This window comes from Petaurus breviceps, unplaced genomic scaffold (assembly GCF_028583685.1).
Source record: "Petaurus breviceps papuanus isolate PSGF00001 unplaced genomic scaffold, PetGlider_PUasm1.0 174, whole genome shotgun sequence".
NCBI classification, from domain to species: domain Eukaryota; kingdom Metazoa; phylum Chordata; class Mammalia; order Diprotodontia; family Petauridae; genus Petaurus; species Petaurus breviceps.
Window position 1 is genome coordinate 61,370,198 of NW_027185761.1, and position 17,796 is coordinate 61,387,993.

The 17,796-nt window shown below is 40.7% G+C and overlaps 1 protein-coding gene across 3 annotated transcripts in view; it reads left to right on the forward strand.

Moving 5' to 3' along the window:
• PDE1C (phosphodiesterase 1C) overlaps positions 1-17,796 on the forward strand; it is a 551,686-nt gene that overhangs the window by 205,896 nt on the left and 327,994 nt on the right. For all 3 annotated transcript variants that reach the window (XM_069084304.1, XM_069084302.1, XM_069084301.1), the window contains one exon: positions 7,732-7,903. In XM_069084304.1, coding sequence (XP_068940405.1) covers positions 7,732-7,903 — 172 coding nt within the window. The remainder of the gene's footprint in view (positions 1-7,731; positions 7,904-17,796) is intronic.

Sequence of the window (17,796 nt, forward strand, 5' to 3'; positions counted from 1 at the left end):
CTCTGAATTCTTCCACATCAATCTTCTCCTGCTTCTCTGAAATCTTAATTTCTTATAGCATAGTCATATCCCATTATATTCATGAACCACAATCTATTTAGCCATTTCCCAGCTAACAGGCATCCTCTCGGTTTCTAGTTATTTGTGACCACAGAAGTGCTGCCTACAAAGTAAGAATTGCAATACCTTTGCCACAGGATCGTTTGGAGGAAAGCCCTTTGCAAGCCTTAAACCCCATACAAATGTCAGTGATTGTGGTCACTGCCCCAATACCACAACTTGCAATAGTGGAGAGAATTTACTTGGGAAGAGTTCCCAGGACCAATGAAACCACATGTCTAGTCCAGAAAAGAGAGAGCAGATTCCTCTTGACTTCCTGTCCGGTGCTTTGTTCCATTGCAAAAGTTTGTTGAATTGTCCAGTTGTATATTCATGCTGCCACCATCTTCATTGAAGATGTGGATGTTTACTAGTGCCTGCTTTGCCTTTCTGCTCGAAGGCTTTTGGTCCGTTTTCTCTGGGTTTGTATGAGGGCAAGCAAAGTATTCAGGCAGGGTATCTGATATAGGTCTTCTCACGGACTTGCCTAGGTGAGTCATGAGCTGTGCAGAACTCAACCCTGGCAATCCCACACACAAAGGGAACCTTTGCTTTCCCTGTATGCCTGGTTCCTTAAAGAAAAGGTGATACTGGGTTGTGAGTAAAAGAATAGTTTAAAGACCATGATTTTCAAACCTCTTTGTGGTAATTGGATAGTTAATATAGATTTAGGGCTGGAAGACACCTTGGAAGTCAGTCAGTCAATTAGCTGGTCAGTAAATATCAATTCCATGTCTACCATGTGCCAGGCATCGTGCTAAGTTCTGGGGATACAAATAAAGGCAAAAAACTGTCATTGTCCAACAGGAAAACATCGACCCATCAAAGAGGTGAACGGAGGAGAGGCATTAGTGATAAGGGGAATCAGGAAAGGTCTCTGGGGGAAAGTGGGATTTTAGCTGGGACTTGAGGGAAGTCAGGGAAGCCAGGAGATAGAGATGGTGATGAGGAGGAGGGGGAGGAGGAGTCTGCCTTCAATTTACAGAAGAGGAAATCGAGGCCCCCAGATCTTAGTGGCTTGTGAGGGGTTGCACAGGTAGTAAATATCAGAGGCAGGATTTGAATCCAGGTTTTCCTGACTTCAAGTCTAGCATTGCATTTACTACAAACAGACTCAGATTCTCTAGAGCAGTTGTTTATGGGGGCAGCTCAGGGCCTCTTTCTGGTAGACAATGCTGTTTTCTTTTGTAAAAAATAGATTAGTTTTCTGAACATTTATTATCCCTTCCTTCCACTTTCTTATACTAATTGAACAATAAGGAAGAAAAACCAAACCTTCACAGTAAATGTGCAGAGTCCAGCAAAACAAATTTTCATTTTGGCCCCAAAAGTCTCATTTAGCCCATTTTAAGTTCTTTGGAAGGAGGTGGGTATGAGGCTTCATCTCTGATCCTTTGGTCCCCTGTTTTAGAAATCATGTAACTTTATGAAAAAAAAAACAAACAAAAACAAAACAACATGTTGAATGCAGGGCATCAAAATAACCTCAAAGGGAGAAAGAGACCAGCTTCACAGACTGCCCACCAAGAGTGTCATGCCACCATGCCACCACGAGGTGGCAGAAACATCCCGTCTGTCAATGTGGTGCTCCTCAGAAGCAGCCTCTGGTCCAGCCAGCCTATTGAAAGTGAGCGACCAGCTTGTTTTCAGGGAGGTTTCTCCTGTGTCTGGGAAGGTCTGGGAAGTCCTGCATTTGCCCCACAGCTCACTTGGCCTGACAGTCCCATGCTGGAAGTTATCGTGGCTCCTGCTATGCGTAGGACATGTGTGATTATGATATTGAATCAGATTGTTATTAAATAGCACATGTAACTTACTAGCAACATAGTCATAACGTGTAATTTTATTGCATATGTTATACTTACAATGTATACTCTATTATTGCATATAATAAACATAATGCAATATTAGTAGATTATAGATCACATATCATTATAACAGATTATAATAATTGTTTTATATGTCATATGTGATACATGTATTATAAACAACCCATTTATGATATAACATTATTCCTTGTGTTGGGAGCACTGTTGAAGGAATGAAAAAAAGCATCTATTAAGCATTTAAGAAATTAGAAAATAAAGTAACAATTTAACTTCTCTTCAAATTTTATGGGTTTATCCCTCTTCCAGACTTCAGGGATTGGGGGCCTACTATCCAACAGGAAAACTCAAGGTAGATGTGTAGGGACATCTTGAGCAGTTTCTGTGTAGGAGGAAATGGGTTATTCCTGGGCCCAGAGACAGAAGTGTGTGTGTGTGTGTGTGTGTGTGTGTGCGTGCACACGCACCAGAAATCCTCTGCAGTGCTCCCGCAGGTGACCCGGAACCTGACTGGTGGTACCCAAATCAGTCAATCAGCAAGCCTTTATTAACTCGCTGTATGGGCCAGGCACTGTGCTCACAACTGGGGGATACAAGGACAAATTGAGACAGTTTCTGTCCTCAAGGATCTTATGCCTTATTGGATGAGACATACATGCATGTGAATGTATGCAAAGTATGTAAGAGAAATCCAAATAACTTTCTCCGGGAGGCCCTGACAGAGGATGGCATCAGAAAAGGCTTCTGCGGGAGAGCACATTTGAGCTGAGTGTTGGAAGACAGCAGGGTTCTAAGGTATGGAGGTGAGAGTTAAGGTATTCTAGGCATGGGGCACAACCTGTGCAAAGCCTCGGAGGAGGGAGATGGAATGTTGAGTGTGAACAATGGGGGAGGAGGCTAGTTTGTCTGTAGTGTGCAAAAGGGGGTGATGAATACTAAGACTGGAAAGGTAAGGTAAGGCAGGCTGCAGCCAGCATGTGCAGGGCTCTGAATGTAAATGAAGCAGTTTGCCTGTGATCCTAGAAGCAGGGGAGGGGAATATGCACTTATATAGTGCCTACTGTGTGCCAGGTGCATCATAAATATGACCACATTTGATCTTGACAACAGCCCTGCATAGCAGGTGCTCTTGTATTTTTAAATTTTTCTCTGTTTACTTCATTCATTTCCACACGATTTTGAGTTACACATTTTCTCCCCATTTTCCCCAGGTGCTCTTATTAGACCCATTTTTATAGCTGAGGAAATGGAGGCAGAGACCTGTCCAGGGAGCGTTTGAGGCTGACTTCGTGTCCCAAGGCCCAGGGCTCTATCCATGATGCTGACAGCTAAGTAGCCCCTAGAGTCGTCAGGCCTGTGCTTAAGGAAGGTTATTTTGGCAGCTGTGTGGAGGATGGGTTGGAGGGTCGAAAGACTTGAGGCCACAGTGGGGACATTGGGGAGCGCCAGAGGAGGTGACCACAATGGTGAAGGCCCTTGGGTCTGTAGGGACACTCAGGGGGGCCATGCCAGCTGTCCTGTGGAGGAGGGATTGGAATGGTTCTGTGTGCCCCTGAGAAGGCAGAACCAGGAGAGATGGGGAAGGGAAGGAAGGTGGGATAGGTTGGTTTGCTCAGTGTGAGGCTGCCTCCAAGTACAGCAGAGGAAAGTGGGGGTGGAGGACACCTGTGGGAGTGTGACAGTGGGACTTCCCTGTGGGTAGACATGCTGGAATACATGGTCCCTGAGGGCCTTCTCATTCTTCTGTTCTGTGATGCTGAAGAAGGGGATCGGCTAGGCAGCCACTGCACTAATCCCATTGATAGAGTTTGAGTTTTCCTTAAAATGAGGGGGTGGCTAAGGTGGCCTTTCAGGTCCTTTTCCACCTCTATCATTATGGTCATAGAAGATAAATCCCAGGGAGATGCTCAGGGTCCAGAATGCTTCTGTGACTCGATCATTGTCACACAGCTGTGATGAGTGTTGGGGGAGGATTTGCACCCAGATCCTCTTGACTCCGAACCTAGCACTCTCGGTGCTTTGTTGGGCTTGTATTGCATAGATACAGAAGTGGGAGTGTGGTATAGTGGTAACAGCTCTGGCTTTGGATCCAGAGGGCCTGGGTTCAGATCCTACTCCTGGTGTGTGACTGTGGACAAGTCTCCTCAGTTTCCTCACCTCTGATATGGGAGGGGCATGCTGGATGGCCTCTGAGCCCCCTTCCAGTTTTCCGTCTATGATTCTCTGATTCTGTGACACGTTATTTATTCAGTCTGCACAAACAGTTTTCTTATTAGGCACAAATGAAGCTTTGATAATGTGGGCCTGTCACCACAAGGCCTATTATTCATGCTGCCTGTTTTGTTGGAGCTAAATAAAAATGGAATTGATAATACTTGGTGCACAGAGGGATTTACAAAGCCCTTGAAATAATTGCAGCCTCCTGGAGTCCAATGCCCACAGCCTTGGGGACCCTGTTTTTTTTGGGGGGGGAGCATTGATAGCTGGTCATTAATCAGTCAACACACTCACTAGTGTCTGTTGGGGAGGCCCCTTAAAGTGGGGGTCCTGAAGCCCCTGACTGTGTTATTACTTCTTATCCCAGGTCATAGGACCACAGCATTAGAGCCGGAAGGGACACAAGAGGCTCTCTAGTCCAATCCATTCATTTTTACAGATGAGGAAACGGAGGCCCTGGAGATTGAGGGACTTTCCTGTGGTCTCACAAGATGGGCAGGAAAAGGCAACACAAGAGACAAAGTTCAAAGGGCCATCTATTACTTTTCAGTTAATAATCTTAACATGAGGGATTTTATATCCTTTGCTAAAAAAGTTCAATTTTATAATAATAAAGCTAACATTTGTGTAGTGCTTTAAGGTTTATAAAGCTCTTTACAAATCTCATCTCATCTGATCCTCAGAACAACCCTGGGAAGTAGGTACAATTATTATCCCCATTTTCAGATGAGGGAACTGAGGCAGACAGATATTAAGTGACTTGCCCAGGGTCACACAGCTAGTGTTTGAGGTTTGATTTGAACTTAGGTCTTCCTGACTCCAGGTCTAGTGTTCTGTCTATTGTTTAGATAGGGATCTAGTTGCCAAATTATGGTCGTTTGACTTCCTTCTTTTTTTGGGGGGAGGGAGGGGGTTGAATCTGCTATTTCTTCTTTTTACAAAAATATTAAAATTTTGCTTTTATATCACATTTATATTGCAATATGTTCCTCCTCTTCTCCTTTCCAGAGAGCCATTCTTTATAACAGACTAAAAAAATAAGTCAGGACTGGGGAAAGCAATAAAACAAAACCAAAGTTTTTTCACATCCACAGATTCCCACCTCATTGAAGGAAGAAGGAAGGAAGGGGCATTCTCATATCTTTTCTTTGTCCCCAAGTTGGGTCATTATAATTTCACTGCATTCAGTTTGCATTTTTCAGACCTGTAATTTCATCACAAGGCACTAGGTGGTGCAGTAGGGGATTCCTGGTGTGCACATCCCCTTTTTTGATGCAGATTGCCATCTTTGTTCTAATTTGCATACTTGCTTGGGGGCACTGAATTAAGTGACTTGTCAGTTGTGCCACAGTCTGTGTCAAGGTCAGGTTCTGAATTTAGGTCTCCGAGCTTCCAAGGCTAGACCTCTGAGTCCACATAGCCAGTTGACCACATTTTCTCTATGAATCCCAATGACACTTTGCGGTCTCCAAAATTTATTAAAAAAAAGTGGTTGCCCATTGATAATGGGAAATGGTTGAGCAAGGGCAATGCCCAGGAATAGGTCACCCCCTCTGCTGCTGCCTCTCGAGGTTACCTCCCATTTACCCTGTGTATATATTATGTCTACATTATTGTTCTCAAGCTCTCTCTTCCATTAGTCTGTGAGCTCCTGGAGAGCAGGGGCTGATCTGATTTTTGCCTTTATTTATATTCCCTGAACTTAACACAGCCTGGCACATAGTAGGTGCTTAGTAAGTATTTATTGATGATGATGGGTTCAAACACCACTTCAGACACTTACTAGCTGTGTAGCCTTGGAGAAGTCACTTAGCCTTTCTGTGTTTCTCTTTTCTCATCTGTAAAGTGAGTGGGTTGGACTTGGTGACTTCTAAGGTACCTCTAAATCTATGATTTTATAATAATAATAGCAAGCATTTATATGGTGCCTACTATGTTCCAGGCACTGTGCTAAATACTTTAGAGATATTATCTCATTTGATCCTCACAACAAACCTGGGAGGTAGGCACTATTATTATCCCCATTTTACAGTTGAGGAAACTGAGGCAAACATAGATTAAGTGATTTGCCCAAGGTCACATAGCTAGTGAGGCTGAATTTGAAGTCAGGTTTCCCCAAATTCAGACCCAGTGCTCTATCCACTCTTTATGCCACCTGTCTCTTGCAAGGATGATATTCTAATCTTAATATATGAGTATAATGAAATATTATGGTGATATAAGAAATAATGAATATTGAAGATTTCATGGGTACATGGGAAGACTTGTATGAACTGATACAGGAGGAAGAAAGCAGAACCAGCAGGAAAATGTACACAATGATTTCAGTAATGGAAGTGTAAACAACGCTAAAAGATAATTGACCTCTGACTACATGTGATGACCAGCCTTGGTCCTGGGAGGCTTATGATGAAACATGCATCTGTACTCTCTATACAGGTGGTGACCCTCAAGTATGAAACGCTGCATACACTGTCAGATGAGATCTCTGTATTACTTGGTTTTGCTTAACTCTTTTTCTTTGTTATTAGAGAGGATTTTATTGGAAGGAGGGTAGGGTGTATTAGAAAATTAAATTAAATTAAAATCAAGAGGCTTCAGTTTCCTCATCTGTAAAACTGAATCAATGAAATTTTAGAACAAAAAATAAATTGAATGATAAAGCCCCCACAATATTTCTGTTTGAAGATCTAATATATTCCCTAAAATGGCAACTCTTGGTAGGCTTCTGATTGTCTAGTGTTTCTGGCCAGTGGTGCCACTCCATAATGGAAAAGGAGTATAGATGGGTTTCCCCAAAGCTGTGCAGGTTAATAGCCAGAATTTTGAGGGTGCCAGATCCTTGCTGTTCACTTTCTCACCTTTCACAAAGTACAAAAGAGACTTTGTTTTTACTAATCAGTGTGACAAGGCCCCAAGGGCCTGGTTATTAAGAGAAGCTTATCGCCTTAAACTCCTTGACTGCTTGAACCGGAAGGAAGTTGAGAATCATTTAGCCACAAGCTATTGAAGAAATTGAGGACCAATGAGATTAAAATGACTTTCCCTGGATTATGCAAAAGACTGGGCACATTTAGACAGAGGACATGTTGAGGGATGGCTTGCAGAAACTTGGGTCATTGGGTCGGAGAACCCGAGTTCAAATTTTGCTTCTGATACATAGCACCTTGGGCAAATCATTTAATTTTTTGGGTTTCAGCTTCCTTAGCTGTAAAATGAGTGGCTGGGCTAGATGGCCTCTGAGGTCATGTTCAGTTTGTCTATGATCCTGTGGATACATTTTGGAGGGGGGTGGTGACATGAATTCAGGATATTTTTTCAGATCACAAATAGGGATATTTTCTCTGTTACAAACAAGCAGTATACGTGACTCAATGTGTTCAGATGTAATGACCTGGCATTTTACAACAGGAATAAATTGGTCCAGTTAGCACGCCTTTGACTATTTCCTCCATCAGCTTTTAAAAATGGAAAATCCTGTGTTTATCAAGATTCTATCATTTGATGAGTTAAATTCCCAGGTAGTGGGAAGGCAACTTAGTGAGTGGCTGATTTTTTTTTTAACTTTTGTTCTTTCTCTGCATCCAAGGGTCCAAATCACAGAACTTCTTGTGGAATTCTCTTATCGATGGACTCACTGGGAACGTCAAGGAAAAGCCGAAGCCAGCAATCGTTCAGGATCCTCGGGCACCAGAAGAAATCTTAGCTGATGAGCTGCCCCAGTTGGACAGCCCTGAGGCCTTAGTGAAGACATCTTTCAGGTTTGCTGGATTGTGGAACTTTCTTCACTGTTGGTTGATGATGGTATTATTGTTACTCAGATCAACAGACCATTTCATCCTGAGTTCATCTTTTCATATTAACTGAACATTGTTTGAGGATGGAAATTTATGGTCAAACTGATATTGGGCTAGCTTTTCTTAAGTTTAGTGAAAATATCATTGATATTTAAATGGTTGATGGCATTTGGTATTGGTGCTTAGTTGGTATGGTTATTTAGAGATTACATTTAGTCATGATATATGACTGGTATTCATTTGGTGTTGCTATTTTCTTGGCATTGTTTTTTAAATGATGTTTGTATTTGATTGGTGTAGACATTTAATTAGTAGCTGTAATTAATTGAGAGACAGCATGGTGGAGCAGACAGAAAGGAACTGGAATCAGAGTGACCTGGTTTCAAGTTCTGAAGTGACCTGGGGCAAGCTCCAGGCAAATCTGTAAGACTAAATTTTGCAGAATAGTTGCTGATTTTTACAGATAAAATGCATTTCCTTATCTGGAAATCTCCCTATGCTAATTCCCAGTACTGAATAATAAAAAAAAGGTTTGCATTGATATTTTAGTTGCTGTTGTTACTTAACTGACACTTGCATTTAATCTATTTTGTCACTTAACAAGGTTGTATTTAATTGCTATTGGTATTTAACTGATAATGGTGTTTAAACAAATTTGGTATTTGACTGGTGATGGTGTTTAGTTTTGGTATTTAGTGTTGGTATTTGATTGACATGATTTTTCTCTTTGGTGTTTGAGTGGCTTTGATTGGTAACAGTATTTAAACTGGGGTTGTTACCGAATGCTATACAAAAGGGTCTACTTGAGCAGCTAATCTAAATTGGATGAATGAGTTTTTTGGTTGCAAAGGCAGTTGATATAGTTGTTCTATATAGAAGAAAAGTGTGTAATAACAAGCCTTCTACCCTTGTGCCTTTAAAGCTAGAAGGAATGTTCCTAGGATCAAATAAGTAGTATAAGCAGAACTTTCCGCCTAAATTCAAATGTGAATATTTCTGCTTTGTTCTGTAATGATCTATTTACTTCACCAACATTAAGCACTTATTCTTGCACCTTCCTGTTAAACATATATTTTTGTCCTCTGCCTTCTTCGCCTTTCCTATCTATCCTTTGATTAAATAAAACTTAACCTTAGGTTATTTTATTTAGCTGGAATGTGTAAAATGAAATATTTGTCTTGGCCCTGTGGCCCAAAGTTTATCTCCTTACAGTACTTAATGACTGGTCTTATCTGTTCTTAGTTGTATCTTAGAACTCTTGATACATTGCTATCATCTAGGATTCTTTGCTACCACCATTCTATCAACCTAGATTTATTATGATGTTTTGAGTGTGTTGTGGTAGATTGACTTCCACATATTTTATGTATTTTGTAGTTATTTTGAATGGAATTTCCCTTTATATTATGTCCTCCAAGTTTTTGTTACTATTTCATAGGAATGCTAACCATTATTTGTGGGTCATTCAGCTACTTTATGGAAACTATGCATCATTTTAATTAAGTGATTTGATGGTTTTATAGAGGTATTCTAAATAAGTCATCTTGTCATCTATAAATAGAGCTAATTTAGATTTCTTTGCTGATGTTTTTGCCCTTAATTTCTTTCTTTTGTCTTATTGTTATTTCGACTACTTCTAGAAATAGGTCAAATAATAGTGGTTGGTGTGGGGAGAATTGCTTATCTTTATTTTACCTCTGTCTTTATTGAGGAAGCTTCTAGGATTTCTCCATTGATAGTGTTAGCAATTGGTTATATATGTTTTTTATTACATTAAAGAAGATCTTTTTGTGCTCATGCTATTTTTTTAAACCATAAATGTATGTTATATTTTATGAAAGGCTTTCACATGTCTAATTTGATATAATCCTGTGGCTTTCTTTTGTTTTAGTATGATTAATAATGCCAGTTGTCTTCCTAATGTTGAATCCTTATGTCCCTGCTATAAATGCAACTTATTCATACTGAATAATTTCATAATATATTGCAGTAATCTTTTTCCTGGACTTTTATTAAAAAATTTTGCCCTAATAGTAATTAGTGATAATGGTCTATATTGCTCCTCTTTTATCTTTTCCTCGTTGAGTATTAGGACCATATTTGTCTCCTAAAAGGAATTCAATAGAGTGCTTTCTTCATCAATTTTGGCAATAATTTTTGTTATGTAAGTATTAGTTGCTTTTTAAAAATTTGAGAGAATTCACTTTTAAATACCCCAAGGTTGAACAGGAATCTTTTTTTTTTTTTTAAAGCAATTGGGGTTAAGTAACTTGCTCAAGGTTACACGGCCAGTTATTTTTGTGTGGGTGCTGAGTATCTAAGGCTGGAACCAATCCCAGGTCTCCTGCCACTGGGGCCAGCACTCTTACTCACTGCGCCACCTGGCCACCCCTTGGAATTTTTTTGCAGATAGTGTCAGAACAATTTCATAAAAGATGTTTTGGCCCACTTAATTTATTTATTAGGATTTTTTTATCCTGTCTTAGCAAGCATCAAATAAAGTGAGCACTTCTGTTGTACATAGTAAAATATAGTGAAATGAAGGTTATTTATGAAACTCTGAATATTGTATACAGTGTGCTTTTCTTTTAAAATATGTAATAAAATTGACATGTAACTTTTAAAGCTTTCATGTTCATTTGTTCTGGCCTAATTTCTGTTCTCTTCTGACTATTGAAAATTTCTTAAATTACACCTTTGATTTCTTTTCTTTCTTATCCTTTTTTTTTTGGAAGACCTTATCCCCAGCCACATTGTCCCTCTCATTATTTTCCCTTCCCCTTGCAATAGGGAAAAAAAGCAAACTCTTATAAAAAATCTGCATAATCAAGCAAAATAAGAAGAATTCTCACATTTCCCACATCTGAAAATGTCTCATTCTGCATCTTGAGTTCATTATCTCTTTGTCAGGAGGCGAGTAGTCTGCTTTACCATCAGTTTGTTAGAATTGTGTTTGGTTTCTGCATTGATCAGAGTTGTAATCTTTCAAAGTTGTTTTTCTTTATGATGTTGGTGTTGTTGTATATATTGTTCTTCTGGTTCTGCTCACTTCATTCTGCATCAGTTCATATAAGTCTTGTCAAATTTCTTGAGATTACTCTTTTTGTAATTTCTTATGGTATAATATTATACCATTACTTTGATAGACACCCTTTGGTTACTACTTTGGTTTTGAATTCTAATCCTTTGCCACTTAAAAAAAACTGCTCTGAATATTTTTGAATATATGGGTTTGTTTCTTCTTTCTTTCTGTCATGTAGGCCTATTAATGGTGTCACTTGGTAAAATGGCAGGTATAGTTTAATGACTTTTTGGGTATATAATTTTCAAAATTCATTTCCAGAATGGCTAGAACAATTCTCATATTTATCAGTAGTACATTTGTGTACTTGCTTTTCCCCAGCCCCTCCAAAATGGTCATTTTCCTTTTTTTTTTATCTCTGCCAATTTTACAGATATGAGGTAGAATCTCAGAGTTGATTTAGTTTGTATTTCTCTAACTATTGGTGGTTTGGAGCATTATTTCATATGATTGTTGATAACTTAAGACTTATTCCTTTGAAAACTGCCTGTTCATTTCCTTTGACTATTTATCTATTGGGAAATGGCTCTTATTCTTATAAATTTGAATCAATTTCCTATTAGAGCTTGGATATGAGATCTTTATCAGAGAAACTTGCTCCAAATATTTTCCCCATTTAATTCTCTCCTTTCTAATTTTAGCTGTTTTGGTTTTGTTTGTGTGAAAGCATTTACATTTTCTATAATAAAAATAATCCATTTTCTCCTCTGTTATCCTGTCTGTCCCTTCTTTGGTCATGTATTTCTTCCCAGCTTTGTCTTTTGGGTTGTGGTGTAAGACTTTTGTCTTCCCTGTTTACAAAGTATGATACATTGGAACAAAGCCTACTTTGGGAACCAAGAGATCTGCTCCCTATTACTTCAGCTTAACTACCAATTACCTCTGTAACTTCAGAGTTAGAGCAACTTTCAGAGGCTTATGGCATCACAGATGTAGAGCTGAAAGGTACTAGATATGCCAGCTCATTTAACTCTCTCATTTTACAGATGAGAAAACCGAAGCTCAGGAAGGTGTGATAGATTGTTTAAGATCACACAGATATTAGGCTCTTCATAAGTAAAACAAGGGGGTTGTACCAAGTGATTGACAAATTCCCCTTTACCTCTAAATTTGTCTGATTCTAGAGGGGTGTTTTAGGTTAAATAATGACACTGAAAGAGTCATGACTTCTGAAAATTCTCTATAATACTCTTACCCAGTTCTCTGTGCTTACATCAGTAATTTTAGTAAATCACTAATTTGCCTAGTGCTGAGTTCCTTTAGGATAAAGTCTATTTTGTGTCTAGCTTTTCTATCCCCATCTTGCCCCACTTGCCCAGTGTCTGGTGCGTGGTAGACACATACTAAGTGTTGGTGTTATTGTATGACTTCTATGGCCTCTCCCAGCTCAATCTTCTTATTCCATTTAATTTCAATGAAATTAAAGAGGAGAGACTGGCTACTTCCCTAACACTCAGAATTTACTACTAGAGGACTTAAGAGAGCAATGCACAGTCTCTCTGAGTCTTTTCTAACTGAAAGCTAGGAGTGTGTGTGTGTGTGTGTGTGTGTGTGTGTGTGTGTGTGTGGTGGTAGTGGTGGTGATGTGCAAACACACAAATGGGACAGAGCCTTCATTTTCAGCCTTAGCGGGCACTGCCCACTGGGAACCTTGCCAGCCAGGCATTAATGCTGCCATGTCTGTGGCCAAGTTGGGAGTTGTCACTGGGTAGACTCATTTGGAGATGCCCATCTGGTCCTGTTTTGGACGCTTCATTTTCTATATTTAGCTAGCTAAAGCTTGTTTTCATTTTTTCTTTAACCAATCAAACACATAGTCCACATGTTAGGGCAAAGGGCACATTCTCTGGCTGCTTCGATGCCCTTTGGAAGGCAGTGTAGAGCAGCAGAAAGAGTATTAGTGCTGAAGTTGGGAAGAGATGCTGGAATCTCCAGTGCTTTGTAGCTGTTTGTCCTTGGAGAAGCCAATTAACCTCTCTGAGCCCCTGTTTACTCATCTATAAAACGGGTATAATGATGACTGTTTTGGCCCCAAGTCCTCTCATTTTCTGCTTTGTTGGGTCTAAGTGAATGGAGGCTGGCGTTAGGGAAGGTCACGGGTGGGGGAGGCAGCATAGTTAGTTGGTAGGAATTTGGCAGCAGAATCAAAAAGATCTGGATTCTGGTCCAGCCTTGGGACTTGGCTGTGTGACTCGAAGCAAGTAATTCCTTCTGAATGGTCCAGGCAACTCTTTGAGACTGAGTTTCTGAGAAGTTGCCTCTTAGCTTTGGTAGAAGATGCTTCTTTTACTGGGCTTTCCTTACAGGGCTAGAAAGGGAAAAAAATACTCCTGTTATCTCCATCACAGCCTTGATGTGAGGCTCAAAGAGAGAGCACAAGATGAAGGTGAACCTCTTCATAAATCTTGAAAGAGCAATAGAAATGTCCCACATTGTTCCTTGTATGATTTTTATTGCTTTCTTCTCATTTGTCTGATGGAATTTACATAAAAGCAGCCATGGGCCACGTTTCTATCCTTTTATCTTTCATGTTCTGTGGACTGTTGGGCAGGGGGGTAAAAAATGCTGCTTTTAATAATTGAATAAAAGTGTTAGGAAGCTGCCTCATCTCCTGGGGGTTCATTGGAAATATCTGTGGTCTGACCCCCAGAGCAGACAGGATGATGGGGATTATGGAAGATACTCCACTTGGCCTCTAAGCTTTGAAAACTGTTCCATGTACTTGGAGATTACAGATATTAAGCTGGTGATATCTATTAAACCCATGATTCCCAAGTCTTTATGGATCTTTGTTATAGATGGGTAGTAGTGGGTAATAGTTTGACTGGTGAAAACATGACTTGTTCCTGTACAATTTATTTGTAATTATTACTTAAGAACTCCAGGATATTCTGAAGGCAGGATTTATGATTTGGGGATTTATTCTTGTTAGTTTATGAAATGTAGCAAGCTTCTGATGGATAATTACCACCAAATTGTGGCTCCAAGTGTTTGGGAGGCTGCAGTGATACATTGGAGAGTTTCTATCATTTATTTTTATATTCTCTTCATTGATCATCAGGGCAACTCGGTGGTGCAGTGGGTAGATTGATAGGCCTGGAGTCAGGAAGGGTTCAATTCAATTGTTTCTCAGTTGTGTCCAACCCTCGTGCCCCATTTGTCTTGGCAGAGACACCAGAGCGGTTTGCCAGTTTCCTTCTCCAACTCATTTTATAGGTGAGGAAACTGAAGCAAATAGGGTAAAGTGATTTGCCCAGGAAAGTGTCTAAGGATGGATTTGAACTGAGGAAGATGAGTATTCTTGACTCCAGCCCCAGTATACTGTCTACTGTGCCACCTAGCTGCCCCAGAAGCAAGATAACCTGAGTTTGGATCCCATCTCAGACACTTACTAGCTGTGTGACCCTGAGCAGGTCATTTAACCCTGTTTTCCTCTGTTTTCTCATCAATGAAATGATCTGGAAAAGAAAATGGTAAACCACCCTAGTATTTCTGCCAGGAAAACCCAAAACGGGGTCACCAAGAGTCAGATATGACTAAAAGGACAGAACAGCACAAACACTGATGCTTAAGTCTGGACATCTTGAGGGTGACTCTGGTGTGACCTTTAGTGGTGATGACCCTCGTCCTGAGTTAACAGAATAACCTATTCCTCCTTTCTATCAACCCATCCATCAATCGGTCATTGGCTCAGCTCTTCTGCTGATGTATCCTCTTCCTTCTCCTCCTCCTCCTCATCATAATTATGTTGTTACAGCATCCATGTAATGCTCACACTATATCCACTGATTTTTCAAAAGAGCAGAATTAGTAAGGCCAGTGCGTTGACTCCTTAGAGTGTGTGCAACATCTTGGAGCCACAACCTAAGAGATTTAAGAATCTTCAGACTTGCATGGAACTAGACAGAACCATCTTAGGACTGACGGTTAGAGTGCGAGCCAGAGCAAGGGCTGCAAGGCCAACCACGGAGTCAGTCTGAGGTTCCTGGGCTGGGGGTACTCCATGCCCTGGATCCTATCTCCCATGCTTGTCTGATGCTGGGAAGTGGACCATATGGGAAGCTGCATTCTACACTCTGTGCAGCGATGAGAATAAATGTTTAACTAACATTCCAGAATGCTTGTATTTAAATGTGTTTCTTTATGGATGAGTATCGCTCCATTCGAAACCATCACTCTGGGCATCTAAACACTTATGTCAACAATGCTTCCTATGTTCAAAATCTTATTGGGACTTCTTTTTTCAGAATTGTTTCTAGAACCTGAAGTAGAGATATAACTGATGTGGGAATGACTGGAACTTGGCCCTGGGTGCAAACATTTTCACCCAGATCTTTTTCAGAAACAACTGGGCTTAGCACATCATTAATGAGATTTTTTAACTGAGGCTCTGATTTAATCAGTGTAGGGAGCTCCTAGTGAGGAATTCCCTCTACTAAATGCAAGTTGGCATCTGCTATAACTTGGAATTTTAGAGAGTTGTTAGGGGACATGAAAAGATTAAAGGACTTAACAAGGGTCTCACAGCCAGTGTGTGTCAGAGCAGGACTTGCACCCACATTTTCTTGACTCTGAGGCTAACTCTATTATGCCATGCTGTCTTTTAATATTTAGCTAGAACAATTATTTAAAACCAGAATCTTCAAAATCAGAGGCTTTCTCAATAGCAATGACTTTGCCAACCCCTGTGGTACCCAGTCCCTGTCTTGCTCAACTGAATTTGTCTTAATTACTTGTCTTATTTTTTTGCAGTATGATTCTGAAGTTAGAACATGTATTCCTCTAGCCCACAGACTGTGATGGCTGCGCTTGAGGGCATTTTGGAAATCTTCTCTATGAATATCATTCTGTCTCTTGGTCTTTTCCATTCCGTAAGAAGTTTGTTGCTGTCACCAGGATTTTCAGAACTCTTAGGGGTTAATTAGCATCCAGGGAACCTAGATATCAATGACCTTAGCCTGAGTTTCTGAAATAGGATTTGAAGGAATGGTTACCAGGAAACTGCTACCATCCTGTGATCCCAGGATCACGGAGGCTCACCTAACAGCCCAAGCTGCTGTTACAATTCAAGCTGATAAGCCATGCTCCTTACCTCATCTCATCCCATCTCGTTGGTCCCTGGCTTGTCAAGATTCTTCATTGCCTGGGCAGCAAAGGTGCTCCTCTGTAATGGTCAGGGGGGGCTTGGGCATTTCTCCTTTCCAGGAGGAATAGGAGACATAGCTGAGCTTTTAGATTAGCAAGGCATTGCTGCCCTAGCTCATGGAAGCCTGTCACTATGTGATCTCGAAGAAGCCAAGCCTTCCTTCCTGTGCCTGTGAAATGAAGAGCCTCCAAGGTCCCCTTTAGCTTCAGATTAAGGATCCTATGAAGATACTTGATGTGCCTCCATCTGTCAAATGAGGGGCCCCGAAGGTCCCTGTGAGCTCTAGATACATGATCCTATCATCTTTCAAGATTCCTGCCTCCCAAACCTTCCTAGAATCATCAGTAAAACAGGGCTGGAAAAATAGAGAATTTTCACCTAAAGCACAAAAATAGACAATTCCTGACAAGTGGATCTGTTCGCCTTGAGGCATGGGATCCAGGCAGGGAACCATTAGCTTAAAGGCCACCTCTGCTTGAAGGAGACTCCTTCCTCTCTTTGTTGTTGTTGAGTTGTGTCTGACTCTTTGTGATCCCATTTGGGGTTTTCTCAGCAGAGATATTGGAGCGGTGTGCCATTTCCTTCTCCAGCTCATTTTACAGAGGAAGAAACTGAGGCAAACAGGGTTCAGTGACTTTCTCAGGGTCACATAGATATCTGAGGCCAAATTTGAATTCAGGTCTTCCCACCTCCAGGCCCAGCATTCTATCCACTGCCACCTAGCCTTCATCTCTACCTCTTTCATTAGGCAGATCTGCCCCATTCTTGGCTGCTTTCTGTCATCAAACCTGTTTTGCACTTCTGCATTGGATCCTTACTTTTACCTCTAGTCCTATGTTCCCTTCCATTATATCCTTGGAGTTCTTTTTATTAAGGTGGGTCCTTGCCACTCCCTCCTACTTGGTATTTTCTAATTTTCTCTTTTCTATATTCAGGGATCATTATCCCTGAAGTGAATGTGCATGGGGGTTGTCTGTCATTGAGCAATCCTAATTTCCTAAAGCTAAAGAATTTTATTTACTCAAGCTTTGAGATTCCTCAACCCAATTGTCCCTGACCCATTTTAGCACCCCCATCTTCACCTCTCCTAGACCTTACCCATCACATAATAAAGCTACAACCTTAATAAATACTATTGACTGACCTTGACCTTTGAAATTCTCTTCCATGGAAGCAAAAGAGGTTGTTCTTCCTCCATTCTTATGTCCTCATTCTCTTTAATCCCCTACTTTATTCTCACCCTGGCTTCCTGTCCCTCAATCTACTCTTGGCTTTCAGACCATAGAAATATTGACATCTGACCTGCCAATACATCCTGGAGACTCCCAGGCCTTGCCAACCACCCTTCAGGGTGACCCTTTTTATGTGTTGCCTCCTTCATTTAGAATTTGAGCTTCTTGAGACTCAGGACAGCCCACTTTTCTATTTGTATCTTCATTGCTTAGCATATAATAAGAACTTAATGAATGGAATTCCTTCCTTCCTTCCTTCCTTCCTTCCTTCCTTCCTTCCTTCCTTCCTTCCTTCCTTCCTTCCTTCCTTCCTTCCTTCCTTCCCTCCTTCCTTCCCTCCTTCTTTCCTTCCTTCCTTCCTTCCTTCCTTCCTTCCTTCCTTCCTTCCTTCCTTCCT